The sequence below is a fragment of the Arvicola amphibius genome, chromosome 6 (assembly GCF_903992535.2).
Source record: "Arvicola amphibius chromosome 6, mArvAmp1.2, whole genome shotgun sequence".
Lineage (NCBI taxonomy): Eukaryota > Metazoa > Chordata > Mammalia > Rodentia > Cricetidae > Arvicola > Arvicola amphibius.
In genome coordinates this window covers 116009663-116036783 of record NC_052052.2, presented here as the reverse complement: position 1 = coordinate 116036783, position 27121 = coordinate 116009663, and the positions used below count along the sequence as shown (strand labels likewise).

At 46.7% G+C, this 27121-nt stretch overlaps 1 protein-coding gene across 2 annotated transcripts in view; it reads left to right on the top strand.

Annotated features, from left to right (window-relative positions):
- Edaradd (EDAR associated death domain) overlaps positions 1-27121 on the top strand; it is a 66501-nt gene that overhangs the window by 25677 nt on the left and 13703 nt on the right. For both annotated transcript variants that reach the window (XM_038335310.1, XM_038335308.1), the window contains exons 2-4: positions 9692-9750; positions 10804-10843; positions 16872-16930. In XM_038335310.1, coding sequence (XP_038191238.1) covers positions 9697-9750; positions 10804-10843; positions 16872-16930 — 153 coding nt within the window. In that variant the 5' untranslated portion in view covers positions 9692-9696. The remainder of the gene's footprint in view (positions 1-9691; positions 9751-10803; positions 10844-16871; positions 16931-27121) is intronic.

Here is a 27121-nt window from a genome sequence, read left to right as displayed (position 1 = left end):
GAAGCAGGGACAGAGTTCAGTTGTTCAGCCCTGATTAGCAGCTTGACCTGGCTGAGGGGGGACCATGTTTCTGGCAGTGGCCAGAAGATTAAGACTACGTTGACATCTTGAAGGATTGATTTGGGGAGGAGGCTGTTTACTGGTGGCATTGAAGAGAGAACTAAATTATTCAAGTGTGGCATGGTCAACCGGCCATCAGTCGAAATGAACTGGCCATCCCTCCCATTGTTCGCAAGAACAGCATGGGAAGTGAAGGGAACAATTCTCTCATCCTGGCCCTACTCCTAACACTTCCCTTCCTGTGCTGAGAACCTCATTGATAAGATGCCAAGGGGTGTTTGGGGCTAATTTTAGTCGTAATGGTTCCAGACTTATTAAATGGTACTGGCGGGGATTTAAAAGATGGAGAGAGGGAGTTCACCGAATGTGGATACAGGTAACATTTGCCTGAGCTGCACCCCAGCATCACTGGCACCAGAGAAAGTGTGTGTGTGTGTGTGTGTGTGTGTGTGCATGCGTGCGTGTGTGTAGGGAAGTTGGAAGCCTGTTCAGCAGTGATATGAGTGTAAAAAGCCTCAGGTAAAATGCCTACCAAGCAAGCATGAGGACTTGCGATCTGATCCCCAGCACTCATATTAAAAAGTCAGGCATGGTGTCATCCACCTGTAACCTCAGGGCTGGAAGGACTGTTTGAGACAGACAGAGGATAGTTCCAGGAGCTCACTGACCAACCAGCCAAGGCAGATGGATGTGTTCCAGGTTCAGAGAGAACCTGTCTCGAAGAAAATGTAGAGAGAGGTTTAGGGAAATGGCTGTGTGGATAAAGAGCTGGTTGCTCAAGTGTGAGAACCTGAATTCTAATCTGAGTTTAAATTCTCAGCACCCACATAAAAACCCAGCCATGGCACCCATGCCTGTAACCCCAGGGCTGTGGAGAAGGGGTGGAGACAGAAAGATCCCTGGGGCCTGTGGGTCACCAGCTTAGCTCCAGGTTCAGGGATAGGCCCTGTTTCAAGGGGGTAGAGAGTGAGAGAGCAGGGTGCCTGCCATCCTCCTCTGGGCTATGTGCACACATACACAGGTGCATATGCCTGGACGCACATGTGTGTATACAATGTGCACACACACACACACACACACACACACGACAGAGAGTAATTAATGAAGACACCCTAAGTTGACTTCTGGTCTGTACATACAAAGGAGCACACATGCACATACCCACATGAATATGTGTATATACCCCCACACAAAGCCATGTGTATGTATGTGGTGGTAGATAAATGATCTTAGGAGACAGTTACAGTATTTTAGGACTAGTGTTGTAGCTATGGTCTTAATTAGCTTGGTACATATAGAATAGATGCCCAAAACTGCAGTAAAGGGACCATCAGATCTCTGTAATGTGTGGAATGGTGTGAACGGAGTGTGTCCTGTAGGCAGTCTGCCTCTCACTTCACGAGGTAGAACCCAAACCTCTATGTGAACTCTTGGGGGAGAGATGGACTGGGGCTCCCCACAAAGGGGAAGGAGGCCTCCTTCAGGGATCCCGTTGGCAGGGAATGGTGAAGATCATATCCGGGCCTGGGAGATAATAAGAATATCCTTTCCTATCCTGGGAATCTGTCAATCAAAGAGTTCCCTCTATGTAATACATGTCTTGACACATGAGCGCTTCCATCCAGACACCCCACCTGGCCCTTCCATTTCTGAAGTGCAAACACAGGTGGTGTCGATGTGTACAACCGGTTGACTGAAAATTTCAGCTCTCCAACTCAGACCACGCTCTTCCTCCTGGCTTTCTGCCCCCACCTCCTGACTGGAGTTTCCACACTGATGCAGGCTTCCTGTTGACGGTCCTCCAAAAGGTAGCCAGAGCAAATTCTTCACCAGTCATATCTGTCACCCTGCTTGGGCTCACTTCTCGACAAATTCTCAGACCCTGCAAGGTTTCTTCTGAGCCATCCATCCTGCTACACCCTTACCGGTCCCTTCAGCACCTTTGGTCACTTGTTTTTGGCATGGCGGCCACACTGCCTCCTTTCTTTCTTTTGAAAACTTCTCCATGCTGTGCCTCCTGCTCTGGCCCCCCAGGGAAGAGTGTTTCCATTGCCGGGAAAGTTCCTTGCACCCTTCCTTCCCGATCCCTCCTATTTCTCCAGACTTCAAAGACCCAGCCTAGTCCCTGATCACTCACTCAGCTCTCCTGGAACCTTCTTTCCGCTGTTTCTAGATTCCATCTGGCCAGTGTCACTCTTTCCATCGGAAAGTGAGCTCCAGCTAGAACCCAAGTCTGTCTTGCCTGTAGCTCTTCCCTAACAACCACGACAGTACTCAGTATACACAAAGCCCTATGCAAACATATTTTACTTCAGCGAGTGGAGAAGTGAATGGATGACACATAATTTAATGAAATTGCTTCAAACTGTGAGAGAAAAAAAATAGTTCTTCCTGTATTGGTTCCTGAGGAGTTTATTCATCAAGTGAAATATGTCAACTAAGTTCACCTTGCAAAGCGGGGGGTGGGGGAGGGAGAGAGGGGATAGGAGAGGGAGAGACCTGTTCCTTCACACACATAATGAAGACATAGCTCTGTGGTAGAGTGTATGCATGAGGCCCAAGGTCCAATTCTTAGTCTGTCTCTCTCTCTCTCTGTCCCCTCTCCTGCACACACACACACACACACACACACACACACACACACACACACACGGGCATATCATTATGTTGTATTGTGAAGTTAACTAAGGTTTTTTTAGACTTACTGATTTTTGTCTATGTGTATAAATGTTTTGCCTGCATGTATGTATGTGCCTGTCACCTGTGGAGGTCAGAAGAGAGTATCAGATGCCCTGGAACTGGAGTTACGGATAATTGTGAGCCACCATGTGGATGCTAGGAACGGAACCTGGGTCCTCTGCAAAAGCAACAAGTGCTCTTAACCACCAAGCCATCTACCCAGGCCATGAAGTTAACTTGTGTTTTATGTATATGTGTATGGGCGTTTTGCCTTCATTTATGGGCACCACTTGTGTGCTTCGTGCACCCAGAAGCCAGAAGACAGTGTTGGGTCCTCTGCAACTGGAGTTACAGATGGTTGTGAGCTTCCATATGAGTGCTGAGAATTGAACCCAGGTCCTTTGGAAGAACAACTGGTACTCTTAACCACTGAACCATCTCTCCAATTCCCATGAAATTAATTTTTAAAAACCTTGCATATTAAGAAACTTCACAAGATGCTTGAGGTCACAGGGAAGACAATGGCAGTGATGGTGAGGGGATATCCAGCCGTCATTCTCGGCCTCCCTCACTGACCTACCACTGTCGCCAAAAGTGACAAAAATCTGGCTATTCCTGTCCATTTGGATATCAAGACCTAACAGAGAATGACCAAGTGAGGAGGTGGATACCTGGTTACCTGAGCACCCTTGTGGCTGAGTACAGTCATGTGACTTTCCCTTTGTTTCAGGGTCCCATTTTGTCTGTGCTTTTGAAAGTGTCTCACCTGTCCTCAGCCTCCCTTACCCTCCTATAAGCCAAATCCAGGGCAAACCACTTCCAGCAAAGCTGGTCCTGCCTGCTATGTCTGCGTGACTACCATAGGGAGCAAGATCAGAGGGGGTGGGTATCTGTAATTTCCCATCTCCTTCTCTGTGCCATTTCCCAGTATGCCCTTCATCTTATTTGCCTTTTGTTGTAGTGCTGGGGGTACTAGAAATGGAACTTGGGGGCCTTGCTTCTGCTGGGCAAGTGCTTTATCACTGAACTACATCCCAGTCCTCTGTTTACATTTGTTTTGGGGCAGGATCTCCACTAAGTTACACACCAACCTTGAATTCACTTTGTAGCTCAGCGGGGCCTTCATTTCCCATCCTCCTGCCTCAGCCTTGTAAGTATCTAGGATGACAAGCCTGTGCTACAAGGCCTGCTTTTCTTACCTATAATGCCTCCTAACTTCCCGTATCCTCTCCCACTTCTGGGTCTCCCCTCACATCCTCTCAGTTCTTCCCTGATCGTTTTGATTCTTGCCACCAGGTCCACAGGGAAGGCCTTCCCCAAGGACCCCTTAGGAACGAACACACCTGTTTGACACAGGCCCCTTCCCCAGCTAGTTCAGTCACATGACAAGAGAAAAAGAAGCCGTCAATGCCAACGGCAGCCTTTCTGCGGCTTTGAGAGTGTCTGTGATCCTGAAGTTTTGCAAGGAGGAACGAAAACAGTTGTGTGAGAGAAAGTTGGGGGGGGGGGGTTGTTAAAAAAGAAAGAAAAGAAGAAAAACAATTTACCTCTGAAAGCCGGAGTTCAAAGAGTCGCCTTCAGTTCGGCACTGAACATACAAAGGGCCCCGCTCTTGCCTGGGGAGCTAGGAGCTGAACACGATTCCCTTTTTATTTCCTCTGAACAGACAGCTTTGGGGGTATTTAAACTTTCTGGGCCAAACTGCTGCTTCGGACCAGAATGTGCTAGGTAAAGGGAGATGTCACTTTGTCCTTGCTGGAGCCATGCAGCTGGTTCATCGTGCAGAGGCTCCAGGGTGCTGAATGCTCCCCTTCAAGCTGACTCTGGAGGGAGAAGCGTAGATCTCTGAGTTGAGGCTGGGTAGGTGAGGGTTCAGATTTAGAGTTGATGTTACAAGGATTAAGGGTTAGGGGAGGGTGAGTATTCTGCAAGTGGAAGGACAGAAATAGGGAGTGGACTGTGGATGAATAGTGTTCGGACCCCCAACACCTCAGAAAACGTTATGTTGAAGTCTTAACAGCCAGTGTTTTAGAATATGACCTTTTCTGAAAACAGTGGTTTTTTTTTTTTTTTTTTAAGGTAATCTTGTTAAACTGAGGTCCTAAGAGCGGATCACTAACCAATGTGAAGACGTCCTCATAGAAAGGGGAAATGGGGCCAGTGACACGGCTCAGGGGGCAAAGGAGCTTACTGCACAAGCCTGACCACCTCAGCGTGACCCCCTAAGCCCACATAGAAAGGGAGGACCACTCCTCAAAGCTGTCCTTGGACCTTCACATCTGCACACACACACACACACACACACACACACACACACACACACACACTAAATAAATGAAAAGTTTAAAATGAAAAGCATGATTGAAAATAAACAAATAGGGACAAGTCTGGGCAGGATGGCGTCCCCAGCTGAGTCTGCCTGGTGAACTAGGCCTGAGCCACTTCTAGAAGCCTCTGGGGCTAGAAACCCGGCAGACTCAAGCCTGCCTCTCGCATGTATTCATGAGCTTGAGCGCCTCTATGGAGAGGAGTCCTCATACCCTTCTCGGGATGGTCGCGAGGCTTTCGGTTCTGTCTCAGGAATCACTAATGGGGTCCCTTCCTCAGCAAGCAGGCGCCAGCAGGGGTTCTCCTCATCCAGCGTAATTCTGATACTACAAGGAGGTGGTGGAAGATCTCAAGGGTTGAGCGCCTGTCCCTACACTGCCACCTCCCCTAAGATTGTGTGTCTGTGCTGGTGAGCCTGTGTGTCTGACAATCGGCTGAGGAAAATGTTTACGAACCTTTACTAGGTTTTCTGTTTGTTTCTGTGGTGCTGGGGGTGGAACCCAGAGCTCCAGCACAGAGTTATCCTTCCCCTTCAGCCCTTAAAGCGTTCTACAAAGGACACAGATAAAGAAACAGATGCTCAGAGTGAGGTGTGGGCGAAGAAGGGGTATGAGGCTGTGAAGCTCCCTAGCCCTCTCTGGGTGCCACCAGCCAGGCATTCCCATGCTCGGCTGACCAGAAGTTGCTTGAACATAGTCCTTTTTCTCTTTTTCTTTTAAACTGAGATACTACCTCAAGTAGCGCAGGATGTCCTCCAGCTAGCTACGGAGGATGACCTTGACCTCCTCGTCTTCCTGCCCCCACCTCCTGAGTGTTGCGATTATAGTCATGCACCACTATACAGGGTTTCTGTAATGCTGGAAACTGAACCCAGGGTTTTGTGAACACACTAGGCAAGTGCTCTACCAGCCGAGCTATCACCTCCAACTCCTTATTCTAAGTTTATGTGGAGGTTTCATTGCGGGCTTGACTGAAGCCCGAGTGACCTGGCGTGTAGAAAATATGACCCGACAAAGAGGCTTTTCTACTGTCGACAGCCAGAGAGGGTCCCGGTGAGGTTTCAGCTCACATCTTCCTGGACCCTCCCCAACCCCTCTCCAATACGGGACCCTTCTCAAACACAAAAATCTCAGAGAGTTTTGGATGCACAACCCCCAGACAGAGGTGGGGGAGGCCGGAGTTGGATGGCCTGCCTCAGGAAGGGACTTTGAAGCAGGCGCTGAGGAGAGAAAGCGACCCGTGTATGTGAAGATATCACAGAGGCTGTACATGTGTACAGTGCAGAGTGGACGCGAGGGAAGGAGAAACTGTAACTCTCACTTCGGGTGCCAGCGCTGGGGACTTTGTCACTGTGGGGCTCCCGTAGTCACTGTCGCAGACTGATGTGTGAAGGGACAAAGGTGTTCTTTAGTTGTCACTGTTGAATCTTTTTTTCTATAACCCAGGGTGGACCGTAACTCACTGGTCCGAGTTGGCTTTGAACTCGTGACCCTTCTGCCTCTGTTTCCAGAATGCTGGGAGTACAGATGTGTGCTATCACACCTGGCTCACTTTAGCTCCTAGCATTACAGGTTAATGTGGTCCAGAGATTTGGATGATGATGTAGCCTGCTCATTCTGATCTGAGTCAGGGCGCTGAGAGCCTGTTGGTACCCTGCCAGAGATCCCCGTGGCTTCACCAGGGAGAACTCTCTAGAAGGTGCTTGTGAGGGCGGGGCATCAGTTACTGCAGTACGCAGCTGCCAGCTGATGTAGGGTGATCTGAACTCGTTGGGGTGGTGGAGGCAGCGCTGGGGAGGGAAACTTGGTCCAACAGTGGGTGACAGCTGGGGGCAGGGGAATGTCCCCATCACCCCAGATAAGAACTGCTGGCTATGCCCTCTTTGGAGCTCACATCCCCCTCCTGTTTGTGTTTCAAGCCCCTTGGTGCCCCACATCCCACCTGGCACTGGAACTTTGCCTGTGGGCTCAACCTGCTGATACCCGGGGCTTGTAAAAACAAACAATTTCAAGCTTTAGATAAATGATTTGATTTTATACTTAATCGTATTGTAAACATTCAACTTCAAGGCCTCCAGGTAAGGCTTGTAGAAAACTTTCTACGTCTAGCTCTGTCTCAGGTAAGCAGGAGCAGCCCTCCCCGCTACAACAACCTTGGCACACACAACTCTGGGCCTGTGCAAACAAAAGCAGCCAGGCCTGACCTAAAACAGCTGCCAGGAGAAGGCACTGGATCAGAGGTAGCATGTGGGGCACCACCACAGTCCCAGGTCTGGGAACGCATTTGACAGACAGACAAGAAAGAACTTAAATCTAAAGCCCCTGAGCAGCAAAGGCCAGGGCAGTCAAGTGTTTAGGGTAAAAATAGACTCGACACGCAGAGGCGAGGGTGTAGCTCAGCTGAGAGAGAGTGCTGGGCACACATGAGGCCCCAAGTTTCCTCCTCAGCACCCCAGAAACCAGAAAAACATTGTTATCCCAGCACAGGGGAGGCAGAGGCAGGAGGATCAGAAGTTCAAGGCCATTCTCCCTTACAGCAAAGGTTCAAGGCCGGCTTGGACTCCGTGGGGGCCTGTCTCAAAAACAAAACAAAAATAATAGCACCGAAGACCTAAGCGTACCTCTTGTGCCAGTTCTCAACACACCTTTCCCGAGTTTGCTGGGACCTGGTTGTGCTTCAGAAAGCAAACCACCGAAAGCCCTGCCGGCCCCTAGCTCTCTTGGACCTGTCTTCTGGTATCACTGCTGGCAGTGAGGTTCTGAGGAGCAGATGCCCAGGTGACCTCCACAGCTAGCGGAACTAGTGATTATCATCCACGTGGCATCTGGGGACGGAGGGCCTGGATTTGATCTCACGTCCCAGAGGACATTCTAAGGCATAAGCAGCTTAAAGCCCTTCTGATGGCAGCATCTCACCTGAGGGCAGGTAGAGGCTCCCCCCAAGGCCACACCTTAAGGTTTACTCAGGTTTAGCAGACACACAGATGAGGGCCCAGGCCTCTGCCACAACTGACTGATGCTCTAACATCGCTGTTTGCTGATGCTGTGGTGACATTGCTCCTTTCCCATCCGTCACAGCCATTTCCCCTCTTATGTCTTTTATTTCTTTTCTTGTACTTTTATTTTTCACTATATAGCCCAGACTAGCCTCAGCCTTACATCCTCCTTTCTCAGTTCCCAAATGTTGGAATCATAGGCACACACCACCAGTCCCCAAAATTGATTCTTTTCCTCATATAATTTTTTTTATTTTAATTATAGGAGAATCCTTGTGCAGGTGTTAATGCATGCGTTGTCTAGGCCATTTTAGTCTCTCTCAGAAGCAAGCTATTTTCCCCCACGTGTATGTGGTATTTGTGTGTATCCATGGTTTTTTTTCATGTGTGAGCACAGGTACATGTGCACATGTGCGCACGTGGAGGCTCAAGGTGGATGCTGAGAGCCGTCCTCCGTAGTTCTTCAACAGTGTTCACTGAGGGAGGGTCTCCCCTTTCCTCACTGGCAGACAGTCTCTTGCTGCACCTGCAGACTGCCGATTCCAGTAAGTCTAGTTAGCCAGCTTGCTCTGGGGATCTCCTGTCTCTGCCTCTCCCGAACTGGAATTATAGACAGCAGTCATACCTGATTGGCTTATGGGGTGAGGGGAATCCAAACTCTGGTCCCCATGCTTGCATAACAAATGATTGATCTACTGAGCCACCTCTCCAGTCCAAGAATCTTATTTTTAAGTGGTATTTAAAAAAATTTTTTTGGATTTGTTTTTTATGTGTGTGTTTTTAAGGCATGTATGTATGTTCACCCTGTGTGTGCCTGGTGCCTGCAGAAGTCAGAAGAGGGCGTCAAATCCCCTGGAACTGGAGGTACAGATGGTTGTGAATCTCCAAGTGGGTGCTAGGAACCACACTGCAAGAGCCCCAAGTGCTCCTAAGTACTGAGCCATCTCTCCAGTCTTGATTTTATATACACAGAGACTAGGAAATGGGTAAATATACAGGTTTCAGAATAAAGTCCTTAAATAAAGTTACACCTAATCAAACAGGTAGAGTTGTTAGTAGCTGGGAGATAGTTCAGTCAGCAAGTGTTTGCCTTGCAAGCATGGGGACCTGAATTGGATCTCCAAAATCACTGTACAAAAGCCAGGTGTGGTAGCACACACTTCCAATCTAAGCACTAGGGAGGCAGAGACAGGCATATCCCTGGGATTTGCTATCCAGCCAGCCTCACCTGTTTGGTGAGTTCCAGGCTAATGAGAGAACGCGCCTCATAAACAGAAGGCAGATGACTGTTACAGACAACACCTCAGGTTGTCCCTTGGCCTAAATACACAGCTCACACTTGCGGGGATCATATGTTTATATAATTTGTGATCGATTATAACTCTCAGTATTTGAACATATGTATAAATAACTTGTGTTTGTTTTGAAGTCCTGAGTATTGTGGTTTTGTTTTTCTGTTTCTCTCCTTTGCTCTTCCTTGAAGTAACATGCAGAGGTCTTTGGGTTGCAGGAATAGTTGGGGTACATTTATATTGGAAAAGAAAGCCCATTCAAGATGTGAAGATGACAGGGGAGGCCTTATTTGTGCTTTTGTCTCAAAGACAGCCCTGTCTCTTTGTATCTCCCCAGATCACATGGCCAAGGAGCCAGTGGAGGACACAGACCCCAGCACTTTATCCTTTGCCATGGTAAGTGGCACATTTTATTTTTGACTCTCCATGTCTTCTTATATGGCACTGTAGTCACCAAGCATTTCCAGGAAATCCCAGAAACCCCAAAGCAAGGTTTTCCAAAGATACATTTCTTTCTTTTGGTATCCTCTGTGGCGTCATCATCCTCAGACTAAAAACAGTGTTAGATCCTGAGCTGGGGATGTGACTCAGAGGATAGAGTGCCTGCCCAGCATACAGGAAGCCCTGGGTTTGATCCCCAGTACCACATAAGTCAAGTAAGGGGGTGCACATTTGTAATCCTATCACTCTGTAGATGGAGGCAGGAGGATCAGGACTTTAAAGCCTGGGCTACATGAGACCTTCTCTGAAACAGCAACAAACTGGCATTAGGTCCTCTTCCTGCTTCATGCATACCAAAGAGACCTTCTTAGATGTTCCTAGGTCTTTGCTGGGTGTCAACTTTTAACTTTTATCTATTTTTAGTTAACCTTCTTTTAACATTCGAAATATCTGACATGGAGTCCTGTCCCAGGATTCAAGCCCAGGACAGAGTCCTACAAGAGTGAATATTGCCCAGAACATGTACATGTTGACCCAAACGACTGTCACAGAAGTGACGAGAAGCATGCACTCCCAGAATGCACAGAGACAAAATCTGAGCATAAGGCTGCAGGAAGTCGAGAGGGAAAACAGCCCAGCCCAGAGGGAGGAAGTGTGGTTTAGCGGTCAGAGCCAAGGAAGTTAAGAGGGGGTTATTCTGTTTCAAGTTCCAACATCAACCTGTCGACTCTGATTTCGTTCCTATCAGCTCAGAAGAAAAGCAGTGAGTCAGGCCTGCTGATAAGCCTGAGGCTAAAGACCTGGAAGGTTTAATTTTGCTTTATATTGCAACCCTGGGGATGGAACCTGGGGCCTTCTGCATGCTAGGCAAGCACTTTGCCGATGAGCTAGCTACACCCCAGCCTGCTCCCAAGGTTTTAAACTGAAACCCAACACAAAGCTCTCTTCTCACTTTGATCTCAGAACTGACATTTAAAAACAACTCTCTCCTTTTGTCCGTTTCTGCAGTCAGACAAGTATCCCATTCAAGACACCGGCCTCCCTAAAGGTAAGAGCAGTTGGTGTGAGGGCTTCAGCTTGTGACTAATTGGAGCTCTGGAACAAAGCACCACTCAGAACCCAGTTCTCCCTACTGAAGATGGTAAAACAGAAAGAGACCAATAACTTGGCTCGAGACTGGCTACACAATTGTCCTCAGAAATGAGTTTCCTTATTAAAATGTGCCCATCATTTTATACCAGATTATAAACTGTATTTGACCAGGCATGAAATAAAGCTAGCCGGGTTCTGTGTTCAAGTATCTGAACTGACTCAAATGCATTTAAGAAGGAGGGGAAGAATTGGGTGTCATGGCTCATGCCTAGAATCCTAGCATCTGGAAGGCCAGGCCAGGAAGCTGGTAGGAATTTAAGTCCAGCCTGAGCTACACAATAAGTTCTAGGCCAGCCTGAGCTATAGGATGAGACTCTGCTTCAAGAAAACCAAAATGAAAAAATAGAGAAAGAGAGAAAGAAAGAAGGAAAGAAAAGACTGATTAGCTCAGGGCTCTCAAGGGGCTCTGGATCCACACATTTAGGGGTGATTTTGGCTAAAGCCTTTGACCTGTGACTCTGCTGTCCTCAGTGCCGTCCTTGTTCCTAGATGAGACTTCCTGCTGAGGAAGGAAAGAGGGTCTCAGCACTGCCAGCATCCCACCATGCTGTTCTCCCCAGAACTGTGATGCAGGCACATGGCCAGCCCTGAGTCAGTGGTTGTCATCAAGAAGATGGGGAATGAGTGAGCCCTGAGCTCTGGCTGGGAAGGCTTGGAGTAGATTTCATTGAAACCCAGCAGTGGTTTTGTGGCCAGAAAAAAACATCAAGGGATTCTTTTCAGGTCCCAAAGTCACCCCCAAAGTTATCTTTTATATCCGTAGCCTCAAGTTTAAACAAGGTAAGGATCAAAAGTGGCCAAATCCTAGCCTTACGTGGCCCTGTGCGGTGTCTGCAAAGCCAGCATGCTGCTTCTTAGATCACAACGTTGACCTTGTACCCTGTGGGCAACCCAGAGATGAGGGCACAGGGGCAATCAGATCATCCCAGCTGTGGAGATGGCAGGGCACGTGGCTGTCTGGTTTCTGTGCAGAGGTGTGGAGCCCCTGCCCAGGTGGGTTTCCCCGACATGCCCCCCCATGGTGAGAATGGGGGAGAGAGTCCCACCAGGGCCATCAGTGGATAAGTCCAGGTTTCAGTGAGGCATTGCTCTGTCCCCTCCCTGGTCCCAGACTCTCCTGTCCCTTAGACTGATGTCATTAACATGTCAGTCTTCTGCATGTTCCTGGAAGGACTGTGGGACTGGGGAGGAGTCCAGAGCCTGGCTTGAATGTAAACCATGCCTGTGCTTGGGAGATTTCCAGCAAGCTACCTTTCCCTGAACCCTCCCCACAGGTAAACTGTCCCTCATCTGGAGCTCCTCTTTTCCAGCTTATTTAATTACACTTTAAAGTTAGCATACAAGGTGATGCGTGCCATCCTGGCCTTGCCTTACATATGCGTCATTATCCTTCACTCTAATTGTCCCCTCCCTGCAGTCTCTGCCCCTGCTCCCTCTGGCTAATTCACTTTCTTCCCCCAGATAGTCCCTCCCAATTTCATGTCACAAGTATTCCATCCATCTTTTCTCCCTCGGGGATGGAGGGAAGGCTGGCCCAAACCCCACAGAAATCAGTTTGGGGACAGTCAAAGACTTCTAAGTAGACTGGCCGAGGGGACACTTTGGATACATGTCATAAAGATCTTTTCTTCTTTGCCCTTGAATGTGATTTCCTGTTTTGAAAGGAAAAGATTGCTGCTAAGCGACCTGATCCTGCACTAGACACATGGTCAGGTCGCTCCTAGATCCTGCGCTTTACATGTCTTTCCTCCAATTCCTTTACAAGAAGCATGACTTGGAAACCGTGCAGCAGGCCTTCCCATTGTCCTGTGTCACAGAGAATAGCATAAAGTCCATCATTTTTAAAACTCCAAATAAATGCACCGTTTTGTAAGCAAATGAATCTTGGTTAGAAGTTTTAAAATTTGAATTCAATGATAAGGTGATTTAATGTCAGATAGTGTTTTCCTTTATCTTCTTGAAGAGGATGTATCCATCATTGGAGGTTTCTGATAGTTTTCTTGTGGAATTTGTGCTTTAAGAGAGGGGAGTGGAGGTGGCCAGCCTGAGGGGGAATAAGAACACAGGATAGTGATGCTGTGTCTGCAAATGGGCCACACCGTAGCCTGTTACTTTATATGCTGACTGAAGGAGTTACCGAAGGGGCTGGGGAGATGGCTCAGTTCACAAAGTGCCTGCTGCATAAACCCGAGGACCAGAGTTCGGATCCCCAGCACTGCGTATAAGACGGGCATGGGGACTGGGTCTGCAAACCTAGTTCTGGGGGCGGAGTGAGCTCAGTGGTCAGCCAACCTTGCTGAAACAGTGAGAGACCCTTGTCTCAAAAGCAGTAAGGTGGATAGAAGACACTTCACATTGACCTTGGGCCTCCGCAAATATATAAGTAAGTATATAGATAAACAAACAAATGAATATTTAGAAACAGTTATTTTAGGAATATAAAATAATTTAAGAGACTAATTTGTGGACCTAAAAATAAACTAAGCTGCAGTCTAATTATTTTAAGTATCAGCTAGAATTCCAGCATTCCTGTGAATTGGGCTGTCTAGTTTACTTAATATAGTAGCCATGGGTAATTAGCTTTAACAGTTTCCCTATGGTTGAGAAAGGACTCCAGGCTCATTCTCTTAAGTAGGTTAGGCAAGCTTCCTAGCCTCTGCCCTCCTGTCGCTGGAGCCCTACATTCTTTGTGCACGGCTTAGAGCTCTTCTTTAATGCGGGCCAAGCTCGAGTGCCTTTGAACAATGTGGTTTTGCTGTAAGTCATGTGGAAATCTAGAGTAGTTTCAGTGGTCAGCATATGATTTATCACACCTGCTTCTCATCAGGGGCAAAAGCATAGCTTCCTCCGGAGCCAGTCCCTGTCCCTAGCCTCAGGGGTTTCTGGGGCATTCTTCAGGGCTTCTTCCTGAGCAGCTCCTCTGTGACCCTGCAGGTACTTGGCGAGCGTGAGATGGGGCCTGGATTAGTTACTTTTCTAGTTACTGAGACCAAGCCCCCGACCGAAAACAAAACAAAAACAAAACAAACAACAAACAAACAAACCCAAAAAAAGCAGCTTAAGGAAGGACTTATTTTACTTAAAGTTTCAGGGTCCATTCCTTCACCGGGACGTGAGGCAGCTTGTCACATGACATCTACAGTCAGGAAGCAGAGCGAGACATTCTGGCACTTAGCCTGCTTCCTTTCTCCTTTCATTTTGGTCCAGGACCCCAGTTCATGGTGCTGCTGACGTTCAAGGATTCAAGGTTGTTCTTCCCTCCTCAGACCTTTCTAGACAAATTCTCATAAGCACCCTTAAAGGTGTGTTTCCATGGTGATTGCTGCTGATGAAGCTGTTATGCTACATTGCAGGGGCTTAGTACATTTCCATCACGAATCTCCTGACTTCCCCCAGAAGCTGCTAACTTGAGCATCCTGAAGAGGATGTGTCTTCCTGTCACATTTGCGAATGTGTTTGGGGAAAATAGTTCTGGTTTTTTAGTGAGCGTTCACGGCAGGAGGCAACTGTAAATAGAGGAGAGCCCTCGTGTTTCCTCGTGTTAAGGAAACATTTCATCTTTGCCTGTCTTGGTGGTACAGGCCTGTTACTGGGAAGGCTGAGGCAGGAGGATGGGGAGTTCAGAGCCTGCCTGGGTTACAGAATGAGGCTATCCTAAGCAACTAGGCAAGACCCTGACACCAAACAGTCAAAAAGGAGCCCAGAGACAAGCTCAATGGTAGATCATCTGTTATGTATGTGTGAGGACCTTAGTTCAACACCCAGTGCTGAAAATACAAACATACATACATACATACATACATACATACATACATAAATACAAAAACCTAAATTTCCTTTGGGGTGCCTCTCTCCTACTGTGAGATTCAAAAAAATCTCATAGTAAATTTAAGCTGCAGGGGCTGGAGAGATGGCTCAGGGTCTGAGAATACGTGCTGCTCCTCCAGAGGACCTGAGTTTGGCTCCCAGCACCCATATATACAGCCTGTTAACTCCAGCTCCAGGGGATCCTGTGCCCTCTTCTGGCCTCTAAGGGCACCCACATATACACATACAAATCAAAATAAAGTATTTTAAAATATTTAAAATGCAAAGAAAAGTCATATAGATTGATTCTGTTCATCTTTGTATGAATCAGCATTCATGCATGCTGGGTAGTTGCTTTAATGTTGAGATACAGTCCTAGCCCCAGGAATTTGAACTTTGCTGTTATTTTAAGCACCCAGAACATAATTCACTTCAGTTTTTTTTATTGTGATGCTGGAGATTAAACCCTTGTGCATGCTAGGCGATCACTCTGGTGCTGAGCCACTTTCTCCCAGCCTCTGGAATGTTCATTTTACAACTTCAGCATCACCCGCATATAGCCTGCTGTGAGGAATGTTCGAGTTAAACAAACCCTTGATGGCCCTTCCTCCAGGGACTAGTCATGGATCTCTTGGGGATCTAGACTCCATCCAGTTGAGTGCTCTTTTCTATAGCCTAGGTGGGGCCCTCCAACTCCCCGATGGCAAGATTTGCTCTTGGGATACAGGAAGCAGCAACACTGAGCACAGTGCAGGTGCACTGGCTGGGGGAGAAATAGCACCCAGTGCTCTGCCTCCTGTCTTTATTGATCAGCACAGGGTCCTCAGCCCTGCCCTGCCTGACCACTTCATTGCCCTTAGAGGTCAAGGGAAAGATAGGCAGTGGTAAGGGAAATAGCAACGAAGGGGCAGGCAGGTCACTACCCTGAACTGCATCAACCAAGGTGCCGAACAGGGTTCTCCCTGGGTGGAAAGCCCTTTCCTTCTGCCAGCCCCAGAAGAGCCACACCTTGCCTGTGCTGCTGCTATACATGCACAGATCGTGTTTAGAACAGACCCAAGCACAGGAGGCTCACGTGGTCACCATGCACACAGAGCACCAGAGAATCCCCTTAGTCAGTGGAACCCAAGCAACAGTCAGCCAAGGTACGGTGCTCTCACTGCTGGGACAAGTGTGTGTCTGGAGACTAAGCCGCCACCATCCTCTCTAGCCACTTAACAGGAGTTTCATCCTGGGACAAGAGATGGCTTCATGGTAGGTGGTGATGGCTCATGCTTTTAATTCCAGCACTTGGAAGGCAGAGGTAGGCAGAACTCTGTGAGTTCAAGGTCAACCTGGTCTACAGAGAGAGAGTTCCAGGACAGGCCCCAAAGCTACAAATAGAAACTCTGTCTCGAAAAACCAAAAGAGAAAGAGAAAGGCGTGGGGGGGGGGCGGCTCATTGTGACACACAGGCTAAGTTCAAGTCCACCCTAGGCAGCCATCACCAGTGAAGTTAGTTAGCCAAGAACAGATAATTCATTCTCATCAACTGGCCTTGACCATGGCCTGGCCACTGCATTGATCAGGAAGTAGTTTTGACGGCCATCTCTATATCCTGTTGATGAAGACAGGATGCTACCCTAAGGTGATGGAGCTGGCCAAACACATGGTGTTTGGTCCTGAACAGATGAAACAGGGTGCAGCTATAGAGTCACCTACACCTGTAGCCTGGGGAACAAGAACACCTCATAGTGTACAGAGCCACACCAGGTTGCATTTAGGAACATGGAGCACTTGAGAGAGTACAGGCTGTGAGAGGCAGCTTCTGTGGGAGCTACAGGGTGACATGTCTCTGGATCCCCTGGAAAGGCTATAGCCTTGTTTGAATAATTCTAATTGTTGGCAGTGAAAGGAACCCTGGTTCTCCAAAATCGACAAAACCATGCTTAATCCCCCCCCCCCCCAAGAAGAACACTGCTGGAGAGAAGAGTTGGGACCTAAACTTGTCCTCATTCAAATCCATCCCAATTTTACCAGATGTCAAGGCAGCTCTTAATTCTGAGTTTTAATTTTAGGTCTTAGACTGGAGTGTGTACTTTCTTTACCAAGCTGTATATTTTTTTTTTGCCCCCCAGCCAAGGAGTGTGATACAGCCGTTTCCAACTGTCCACCAAATTCTGATGAGCAACATCAGGTAAGAATAATATCAGCTATTTGTTTGACTTCAAATACCCAGAGCTTTTGTAAGAATGATCTGAAAGAGCTTTAGAAATAAAAATGAGCACATGTATAGCAGTGCATGCCTGTAATCCCTCCATCTAGAGGGCAGAGACACGAGGATCCTGGCTTCAAGACCAGACTGCGCTGTGTGAGACCCTTCTCAAAAGACAAGAATTGGTTTGGGAGATGCTTGCTGTGCAAGCATGGGGATCTGAGTTCAGATTCCCAGCACCCATGTAAACGCATGTGGCGGCCTGCCTGTAATTGCAGCAATCGCGAGGCAGGAACAGGGGGTCCCAGGAGCGGCCAGATGGACTAGTAGAAGCTCTAAGTACAAGTGACGGTGGGGAGACACTGAATGTTGGCTGTGACCTGCACACACACTCAATAATGCTCCACAAGGGTGATGTGGGAGTCCCCTCGGTATGCTGTGATTACCACTAATGAATAAAGAAACTGCCATAGCCTGTTGATAGGGTAGAACTTAGCTAGGCAGGGAAAACTAAACTGAATGCTGGGGGAAGAAGGGCAGAGTTGGGGAGAAGCCGTGTAGCCCTACCGGAGACAGATGCTGGGAACTTTACCTGATAAGCCACAGCCACGTGGCCATACACAGATTAATAGAGATAGGTTAAATTACTATGTAAGAGCTAGCCAATAAGAAGCTAGAGCTGATGGGCCAAGCAGTGATTTAATTAATATAGTTTCTGTGTGGTTATTTTGGGTCTGAGCTGCCGAACGGGCTGGAATGACCAAGCGGCCTTATAACAACACAAGGGTGAGTGTCTAAAGGTGAGCAGTGGAGTGGCAGGTACTTCTCTGCCATTTCTCTGCTTTCCTTGTCTTATTCATACAAGCTAAACTTTAAAATATTAAATGTTTTATCATCAAAAAACAGGAACTGGGAGATGACTTGGTCAGTAAAGTGCTTGTCATGCGAGTTTGAGGACCTGAGTTCAAATCCCAGCACCCATGGAAAGAGCCAAGCACAGAAATGTGTGCCCACAGTCCCAGTTCTGGGAGGCAGAAACATGTGGATGGGATAGCTCCAGGTTCAGTGAGAGACCCTGTCTCGGAAACTAAGGTGGGGAGGGCCTGGTCCTATCAGGTCCACATCTGCTCACTTTCTCAGTGCTCACTTAGCAACATTGCTTACAGTTCAGTCTCTGTTAAAGGAGACTGTACGTCAGTTTCCTGGCTGCCCAGACCCAAATAATCACATGGAAACTATACTAATTACAGCACTGTTTGGCTGATGGCTCAGGCATATTTCTAGGTAGCTCTTTTTTTTTTTTTTTTGGTTTTTCAAGACAGGGTTTCTCTGCAGCTTTTTTTTTTTTTTTTTTTTTTTTTTTTTTTTTTTTTTTTTTTAGAGCCTGTCCTGGACCTAGCTCTTGTAGACCAGGCTGGCCTCGAACTCACAGAGATCCGCCTGCCTCTGCCTCCCGAGTGCTGGGATTAAAGGCGTGCACCACCACCACCGCCCGGCTTCTAGGTAGTTCTTACATCTTAAATTAACCCACTTCTATTAATCTATGTATCACCACGAGGCAGTGGCCTACCAGTGAGATTCTGGCGTCTTTCTTCTTTGGCAGCTACATGGCATCTCCTGACTCTGCCTTCTTTCTCCCCGTATTTAGTTTAGTTTTCCCACCTAGCTCTATTCTGCCCTGCCATAGGCCAAAGCAGCTTCTTTATTAATCAATGGTAATAAGAACATATGCACAGCATACAGAGGGGAATCCCACATCAAATCTCCTAAGCTACAGTTAGAGCATTAAGTGTCTCAGGAAGCATACCTTTAAGACAGGTTGATTCATGCCTGTGCCTTTGCACACCAAGCTGATTCCTAGCAAGTTCTGTTTAGGAATCCTTTGAAAACAAAGCTACGTTTTGAGGCAGAAGTGGAAAAGGACCTGTCAGGTGAAGGACTAAAGGTTCAGTTCAGGTAGACTGAAGATGTGTGTTAGAGTTCAGGCTGCTGATGGGGCCACCGTTAGACAGGAAAGGGGCTTCTCTCGGTAGTGGGAAAAGGAAGTGTTAGAGGAATTGAAGACTCTGAGGCCTCCTACACTCTGAGAACCAAGGACCTGATTGGTGAATTAGCTAACTCTGGCATTTTTTTCCATTCTTAGAAATAACCCTCGATCAATTCTTTTTCTAGAATTGAATCATTTATTTACAAAGTAGTTTTAGGTTCACCGGAGAATCAAGTTGGAGGTGCGGAGATTTCCCACCTAACACCTTTCCCACAAACACAGCCTCCTACGTTGCCAGCATCCTCAACCACAGTGGCACAGATGTTACTGCTGGTGTGCCCACATTGGTACATCATCAGCCACAGGCCATGTGTTCACTCAGTCTCCTTCTGGGTGGCGTACATTCTGTGGCTTTGACCAAATAGTCAATGCCATGCGCCCGCCATGACAGAATCACACAGGCTAGCTTCACTGCGCTAAATCGGCTTTGTGCTCAGCTGCTAACCCCTCCCTCCCCTAGCCCCTGGCAATCTCTTCTCTTTTCATCATTTCTATAGTTTTGTCGTTTCCAGAATGTCACAGAGTTGGGATCATACCATAGGACTTCTTTAGTTATATGCATTTAAGCTTCTGTGTCTCTTAATGGTTGGCATTTCATTGCTTTTTTTTGTGCTATGTAATATTTTACTATCTGGATATACCACCGATAATCTATTTCCCTACTGAAGGATATCATGATTAGAAGAAATAAATCATTTTGATCCATTTTCAATATGGGTATGTTTAGAGCTCATCAAAGAATCAAAGATAAGTAGGAGGCATTAGGCCCTTCTTTCCTCTAGCTCGCCACTGGTGCCACCTGTCTAGATGGTGGCAGTTTATCTTCGGTTGAAAAGTTACAGGGAGCCTGCTATGTGGCTGAGCCATAATCAAAATTATGGAGGATTTTAAACCTGTGGGTATGCGTTAGATGAAGCTTTGCATGCTGAACTCCAGGGTGGAAAATTTAGTGGGGAGTATGCTAAGTGAGCATGGAGACTGTAACTCTCTGGTGTCCCAGACTCTGGGACAAAGGAGGCAGGAAGGTTTGGAGATCGAAGACTTTAAAACCCACGTGTGTCCTCAGTCAGTGGTACTAGCCATTTTTGCCTTTTTCTCCAGTCTGATGTCAGTTTCTACAGAATTGGGCCTTGTGTGTTACCATGGCTGCCTCAACCTTCTGGCACTTAGGAAAAAACAGCTCTAAGCACCCGTATGCAGGTTTGGGCATGTGTAAGTGTCCAGGAACATGCCTGGTGGCTCGCAGGGTGAGAAGGTTCACTTTTGTAAGAAGCTGACAGCGCAGTGTGACTTCCAGAGTGGCGGCTTCATTATGAGTTCTCACCAAAAGCTGATAAAGTCCGGCTGCACCACGCTCCCTCCAGCAGTCAGTGCTCTCTCTGTTTGGATTTTTTTTGTTTGTTTGTTTTTCGAGACAGGGTTTCCCTGTAGTTTCTAGAGCCTGTCCTGGAACTAGCTCTTGTAGACCAGGCTGGCCTCGAACTCAGAGATCTGCCTGCCTCTGCCTCCCGAGTGCTGGGATTAAAGGCGTGCGCCACCACCGCCCGGCCCTGGATTTTTTTTTTTTTTGGCTATCCTAATAGGTGCATAGTGGTTGTTTTAATTTACATCTCTGTGTTGGCAGGTGATGTGTATGGAGTGTTTTCTATTTTTTCTTTTTTTTTTTTTTTTTTGGTTTTTCGAGACAGGGTTTCTCTGCAGCTTTTTTTTTTTTTTTTTTAGAGCCTGTCCTGGAGCTAGCTCTTGTAGACCAGGCTGGCCTCGAACTCACAGAGATCCGCCTGCCTCTGCCTCCCGAGTGCTGGGATTAAAGGCGTGCGCCACCACCGCCCGGCTTGGAGTGTTTTCTAATATGCTAACTTGAATGTTTTATTTATAAGGAGTGTTTAGGGATTTTGTTTATGTTTTAAAGATATATTGGTGTACTTATTTTTATCTTATGTGTGTATTGCCTACATGTATGTAAGGGTACCACAGGCATGCCTGGTCCCTGCAGAGGCCAGAAGACAGTGTAGGATCCCCCAGACTGGAGTTACAGTTCCGAGCTGTCCCATGTGGTCCTCTGCGAGAGCAGCCAGTGCTTTTAATCACTGAGCCATTTCTCTAGCCCGTTTTTTGCCCACTTTTAAATTAGTTCTTTGTGTCCTTTTTGTTGAGTTTTTAGAGTCCTCGGCATATTTTAGATAGTTCCTAATTCAAAGTATCTTTTGCAAACAATTCTCTCCTGGCCTGCGGGTCATCTCCCCTTTTTTGTTTTTGTTTTGACAGGGCCTATCACAGGACAGACATTATGTTTAGAGAAGTCCCTAGGAACCACTGAGTAGGAGAATGTTCTCACAGTGTGACAGTGGCCATGGCCAGGGAGACCACTGTGCCAACCTCCACGCTGAGGTCGACGTTATGATCTGATCTAAAAGCCTCTAGAACATACAGCTTTCCTGGAGGGCATTTACATATCTAAGTGTTTGGCAGGCCATTTGGATTAACATTTTGTTTATTTTTTTTAGCTAATATACAAAATGATAGGATTAGGAAGGCATTTTAAAACATGATTTGTTTTTGCTGATCCTCCTTCCTTCTCCCCCATCCCTTTTTACCCCTTTGTCCCTCCCCACCCCAGTCTTCCTCTTGTACTTTCACCGCACAAGGAAGGAGACACTGGCACCTCTTTGCTCTTTGCCTGAGAACATCACCCGTTTTCTGTAGATATGACCAAAAGAGTTAGCAATGCCCCGTGACTGACCTGAGCTCTTTAGAGATGGCCGTCCTGATTGTCTTGGCCATTTCCATGCTGCCCCCAGAGGCCTGACATTTCCCAGTTGGTAGCAGCTGGTATACTGTGCACATAAATCTAGAGGGATTGAGGGGCCCTGGGCTGAAAGTACGGCCTGTGTGGGTGCTACCAGAACTCACCCAGTAAATGCGGGGTCTGTGAGTTTCCTTCCTGGTTGTGTTTCAAAGCCCCTCAGAAGCATCTTAAGAGAGGAAGAATTCGTTTGGGCTCACAGTTTCAGAGATACGGTCCATCGTGGTGGGGAAGACATGGTGGACTTCCTTGTGGTGGGAGCACATGGTGGCAGTTCCTCACATTGTGGTAGATCAGAAAGCAAAGACCCGGCAGCAGAGGTAGGCAGACAAAGCCCTGCCCTTAGTGACTTAAGTCCTTCAAGCTAGGCCTCATACCCCAGAGATTCCACGACCTCCCCAAACAGTGCCAGTATCTGGGGACCAAGTGTTCAAACACATGAGCCCGGAGGTGACATTTCAGACTGGAACCCTTACTCAGGGCTCGCTCTTTCCTTTGCGTTGGATTGTGAGGCATTGGGTAGAATGTTAACCAGCAGCCTCGTTGTCTTGGCAGAGCAATGGGCTCACCAGAAGCTATGTAGATCCAAAGTCATTAAGTGCATGGTAATAACAGGGCATGTCAGGGACCGGCAGGGCTGCAGATGCTATCTGCCATTAGTCAGCCTGGCAGGCCCCTGCCTGCAATTCTGGACACACAGCAATCCTTACAAGCTCCAACAAGATCTGTTTCATAGATTGGCAGGTCCTTGAGCTTTCTTCTCTGAGGGAAAATCAGATAGCTCTGGTGTATTTGGCAATTTCTTACTTTACCCCTAGTGTAAAGTTTATAGGACAAGGAACCAGCACTGCCAGGTAAGACTGCAGATTTCCTTAGCATGCACATATGGTATTTTTGACTCTTATAAGAGAGATGCCTGCTATAGCCTGTCACTCCAAATAGACCACACTTTTCCTTAAGCCGGCCCAAAAAGGTCTCTTGACACACAGTTGTCTGGGCAATGTTGGAACGAATTTCAAGGGGTTGGAAACCACCTGCTTGGTCCTATGCTCATGGTCTTGACATCTCCCTGTGTCAGCTGTTTGAGGTTAACAAGGAGTTCATGCCAGATTGAAGATGCTACCTTTGAATAGACACTTCGATGTTAAAAAATACTTGAACTGAGATGGCAGGACGGCTCAGTAGGCATGGCACTTGCTGCCAACCCTGATGACTTGAGTTCAATTCCTGGCACCCACATGGTAGAAGGAGAGAACCCAGACATCGTCCTTTGATACCCACACTCATACTATGACATTTGTGAACACACAGACACACACAGGTACACACACACACACACACACACACACACACACACACACACACACACTACCCTGTGTGCTGCTCACTGCAGGGTCTGGTCCTGAATTGTGTTCCTACTGGGAACAAATCCTGTAGCCCATATGCTGAGGTTTTCCTCTCTGTCCCAACTTGGCCCCTCTCTGCAGGTTCCCCTCCCTACATCTTCTTGTTTGCCCTTCTGGGCTTTCTTGCGACTGTAGAAAGATGTTCTTGTCATTCCTGGCCCCCACAACCCTATGATGGATGCCCTGGCGCTGATCCAGGTTAATGCTCTGGTCAGGCATTTTGGTGATAATCTCACTAACATTTCTGAGGGATCTGCCTTGTCAATTCTGAGGCGCATGTACTGTCCCTATGTTTGATGATTAGGAATAATGGAGTGTCAACCTTGGTTGCCATTGGTGCCACAGCAAACCCATGCTCCCCAATGTCCCTCACATGTGAGGCTGAGATAACTGTAATGAATCTCTCCAGAAATAAACATCTAAAAGAAAATTGTATTATTTTGACTTGATATGGTGTATTAAAGCCAATGGCTTTGACTTATTACTGTTTTTTGAACCAAGTCAAGATTAAATATTTGTGGCCTTGTTAGGGCCTGTAATCCTGGCTAACTGGGAGACTGGTGCAGGAGGATGAAAGGTTAGAGCTTGGCCTGAGCCACAGGATGAGTTCAAAGCCAGCCTAGGCAACTTGGTGAGACCCTTAAAATGTTTTAAAAGTGAAGAAAATAATACTGAGACTATTTCTCAATGGTAGAGCACTTACCTAGCATGTGTAAGGCCCTAGGTTCATCCCTTTGTTCTAAAAAACATATATGCATACATGTGGACACATGTACATACACATATATCATATCCACCCATGTATGTATGTGTGTGTTTACACGTGTGCATATAACATGTGTATATAAAAATGTATATTTACATGTACATTTATACAAACACATATTTTGTGCATGTACACATATATACATGTATATGTATGCATGTATGTATGCATGCATATATTTGTGGAAAGGCATGGGGAAGTCAAAGGTTTCTATAACTTAGCTGTTTTCCTAAAATTTTTTCCTTTGTGATGTCAAGGCTTCCCTTCTTGTTACTCTTTAGAGCTCTGCTGACTGTAACACTCTTGGGTTTCATGAATGGGTTAGAATTCCCTGTGGGCCTCAGTTGGTCTACATGTCTAGCAAAACTACCCTCATATACTGAGGACAATGGAAACAGATGTAATTTTGTAGAAAATTCTCCATCCATACCTCTTGCTAATCAAGTGAGCAATCTCACTTTATGGGCAGGACCCCAGAGAAGGTTGAGTGCAGGATACACATGGTGACACTGGACATTGGGGAGTTACAAACATCTCCATGCTTTAATGGCTGGGACTGACTAAGGCAGTATAAGACTGACTTCATTCACACTGTGTAAAGGTATTAAACTACAAAAAACAAAAACAAAAAACAAAAACAAGAAAGACATGGTGGCTCATGCCTGTAACCCGGTACTTAATCAGAAAATCAGGAGTTCAATTCTAGCCCAAGCTACATGAGATCCTATCTCAGACAGACAGGCAGGCAGGCAGGCAGGCAGGCAGGCAGGCAGGCAGGCAGACAGACAGACAGATAAAACAGACTGACTGACGACTGGCTCTAAAAGAAACTCCAGGCTGAGGGAGGAAGGGTGCCAACTGCCGAGTCTGAAAACCATAGTCTATCTCTAGGACTGTAGGAGATACGGCTAAGTAACTGCTCAGTGCACTTGCTGCTCTTACACAGCCTCAGCCCAGACCTTGTGTTGGGCAGGTCATAGCCACCCATAACTCCAGCTCCTGGGATCCAGTGCCCTCTTCTGGTCTGTTAAGGTATCTGCACACACACACACACACACACACCCCAAAAATAGAGCTGGAGATATAGCTCTGTGCTTAAAGTGTATATTCTCTTCAGAGGACCTGAGTTCAATTTTCAGCACCTGTTTTGAGTGGCTCATAACTACCTAGAACAAACTCTGCTCTCCAAGAGCACTGCACTCAAATGTACACACATGTGTACACACACACATATATATACACACCAATGAAAATGAACAAATCCAAAAATATTTTAAGAGAACAATACAATAAAAAAATTTTAAATATGAGAAATGTTTTAAACCAGGTGGTGGTGGCACATGCCTTTAATCCTAGCACTCGGGAGGCAGAGGCAGGCGGATCTCTGTGGGTTCGAGGCCAGCCTGGTCTACAAGAGCTAGTTCCAGGACAGGCTCCAAAGCTACAGAGAAAGCCTGTTTCAAAAAGCAAAACAAAACAAAACAAAACCAAAACAACAACAACAAAAAAAACCAAAAGAAAAGGTTTTGAATAATAAAATACATTGGAATAGTTATCCACATGTAAACTTTCCCATGTTAACACGTGGAATGGCGTGGCCTTTCTCGGGCTCACATACTACTATGCAGCTCAGAAAAATCACTGAAGCACCAGTGTCTGATGCTGTTCCCTTCACTGCATGGCTGACCAGCCTCTGTTCCCAGCATCACTGGGGTTTGTGAATGAAAGGACCTAAGGAGAAGCCCCCACCACCCTGTAATTTCCATGTCCTGTGGTCTACCTGTGTTTGCATGCACCGACCATAATCTCCTGTGAAGTGTTCTGTGATATTTCTGAACAATAACCGGCTCTGCTCTGTATATAAAGGGAAAACCCGCAGTCTTTGTCTCTGCACCTGTAGCGTGGGTTTGGAATCACGCTCAGCACCCCGGCCTCCCAGTTCTAGCAACAGCGAAGGTTTTTGACCCACACTTCAACCCCTGCTGGGGCAGGCCTATGCCATTGCATAGAAAACCCACTGAGGAGAAGAAAGCGCTAAGGGTACACAAATCTGTAGGTCTGTTCTCATCTGAGCAACAACCGTGGCATTTCTTTCAAGTTTTTGGTACTTCTGTAGTTAGCTTTACATCCACAGGGAAGAGACCCCTGACCCTGGCCTTGCATGAATCCCTGCTCACCTTTGTGTTGTCCAGAGATGTTGGTCTTTACGTGTACAACCAACTGTATGACCAGTGGAGACACACCGAGAGCACTTCCTTTAAAATCAGGACCAAGATGTCCACTGTCCCTTCTCTTAGTTAATATATTGTGCTCAGTCTTAGCGATTTCACGAGAGAAAGGCATAAAGGGAATGAAAATGGGAAAGAATTCAAACTCTCCCTGTTTATAGACGGCATGACATTACTTCGGTGACCCTATAAAATCTACTAGAAAGTTCCTATGTCTAATAAACACAGTAAAAATTGCAAGATACAAAACCAACATAAAAATAAAAGCAATATCTTTCATATGTTGAAATGATATACCACTGAGAAAAAAAATCAGGAAAAATATCCTACTCAAATTAGAACAAAAAGAAAAAGTACCCAGGAACACACCTAGCTAAAGAAAAAGACCTTTCCAATGAAAATTTCAAGACACTGAAAAAGGAAATCAAAGAAAATACTAAATGGCGGGAAGACCTTCCACGCTCATAGATTGTCAGAATTAATATTGTGAAAACGACTATACTATTAAAATTAGCCCACAGATTTAATTAAATACCTATCAAATTTCTGATGTCACATTTCACAGATCAAGAAAAAAAACCAATACAAGAATTCACACGAAACCACAAAAGACTACAGATATCCAGGCAGTCCCAAGGAGTAAGAATACAGCAGGGGGTATCACAATATCCGACTTCAAATTATACTATAAAGCCAGAATGACAAAATCAGCCTGGGACTGGCACAAGAACAGATGGACCCATGGAGCAGAATAGAGAGCCCAGAAATAAACCAACAAAGCTATGCCCACCTAATTCCTGACAGGCAAACATGCACAGTGGTGGGAAGATAGCCTATTTAATAAATGGTGCTGGTAAAACTGAACCTCCACCAGCAGAAGAATGAAATTAGGTATATATTATTATTTAATTTTTAAATAT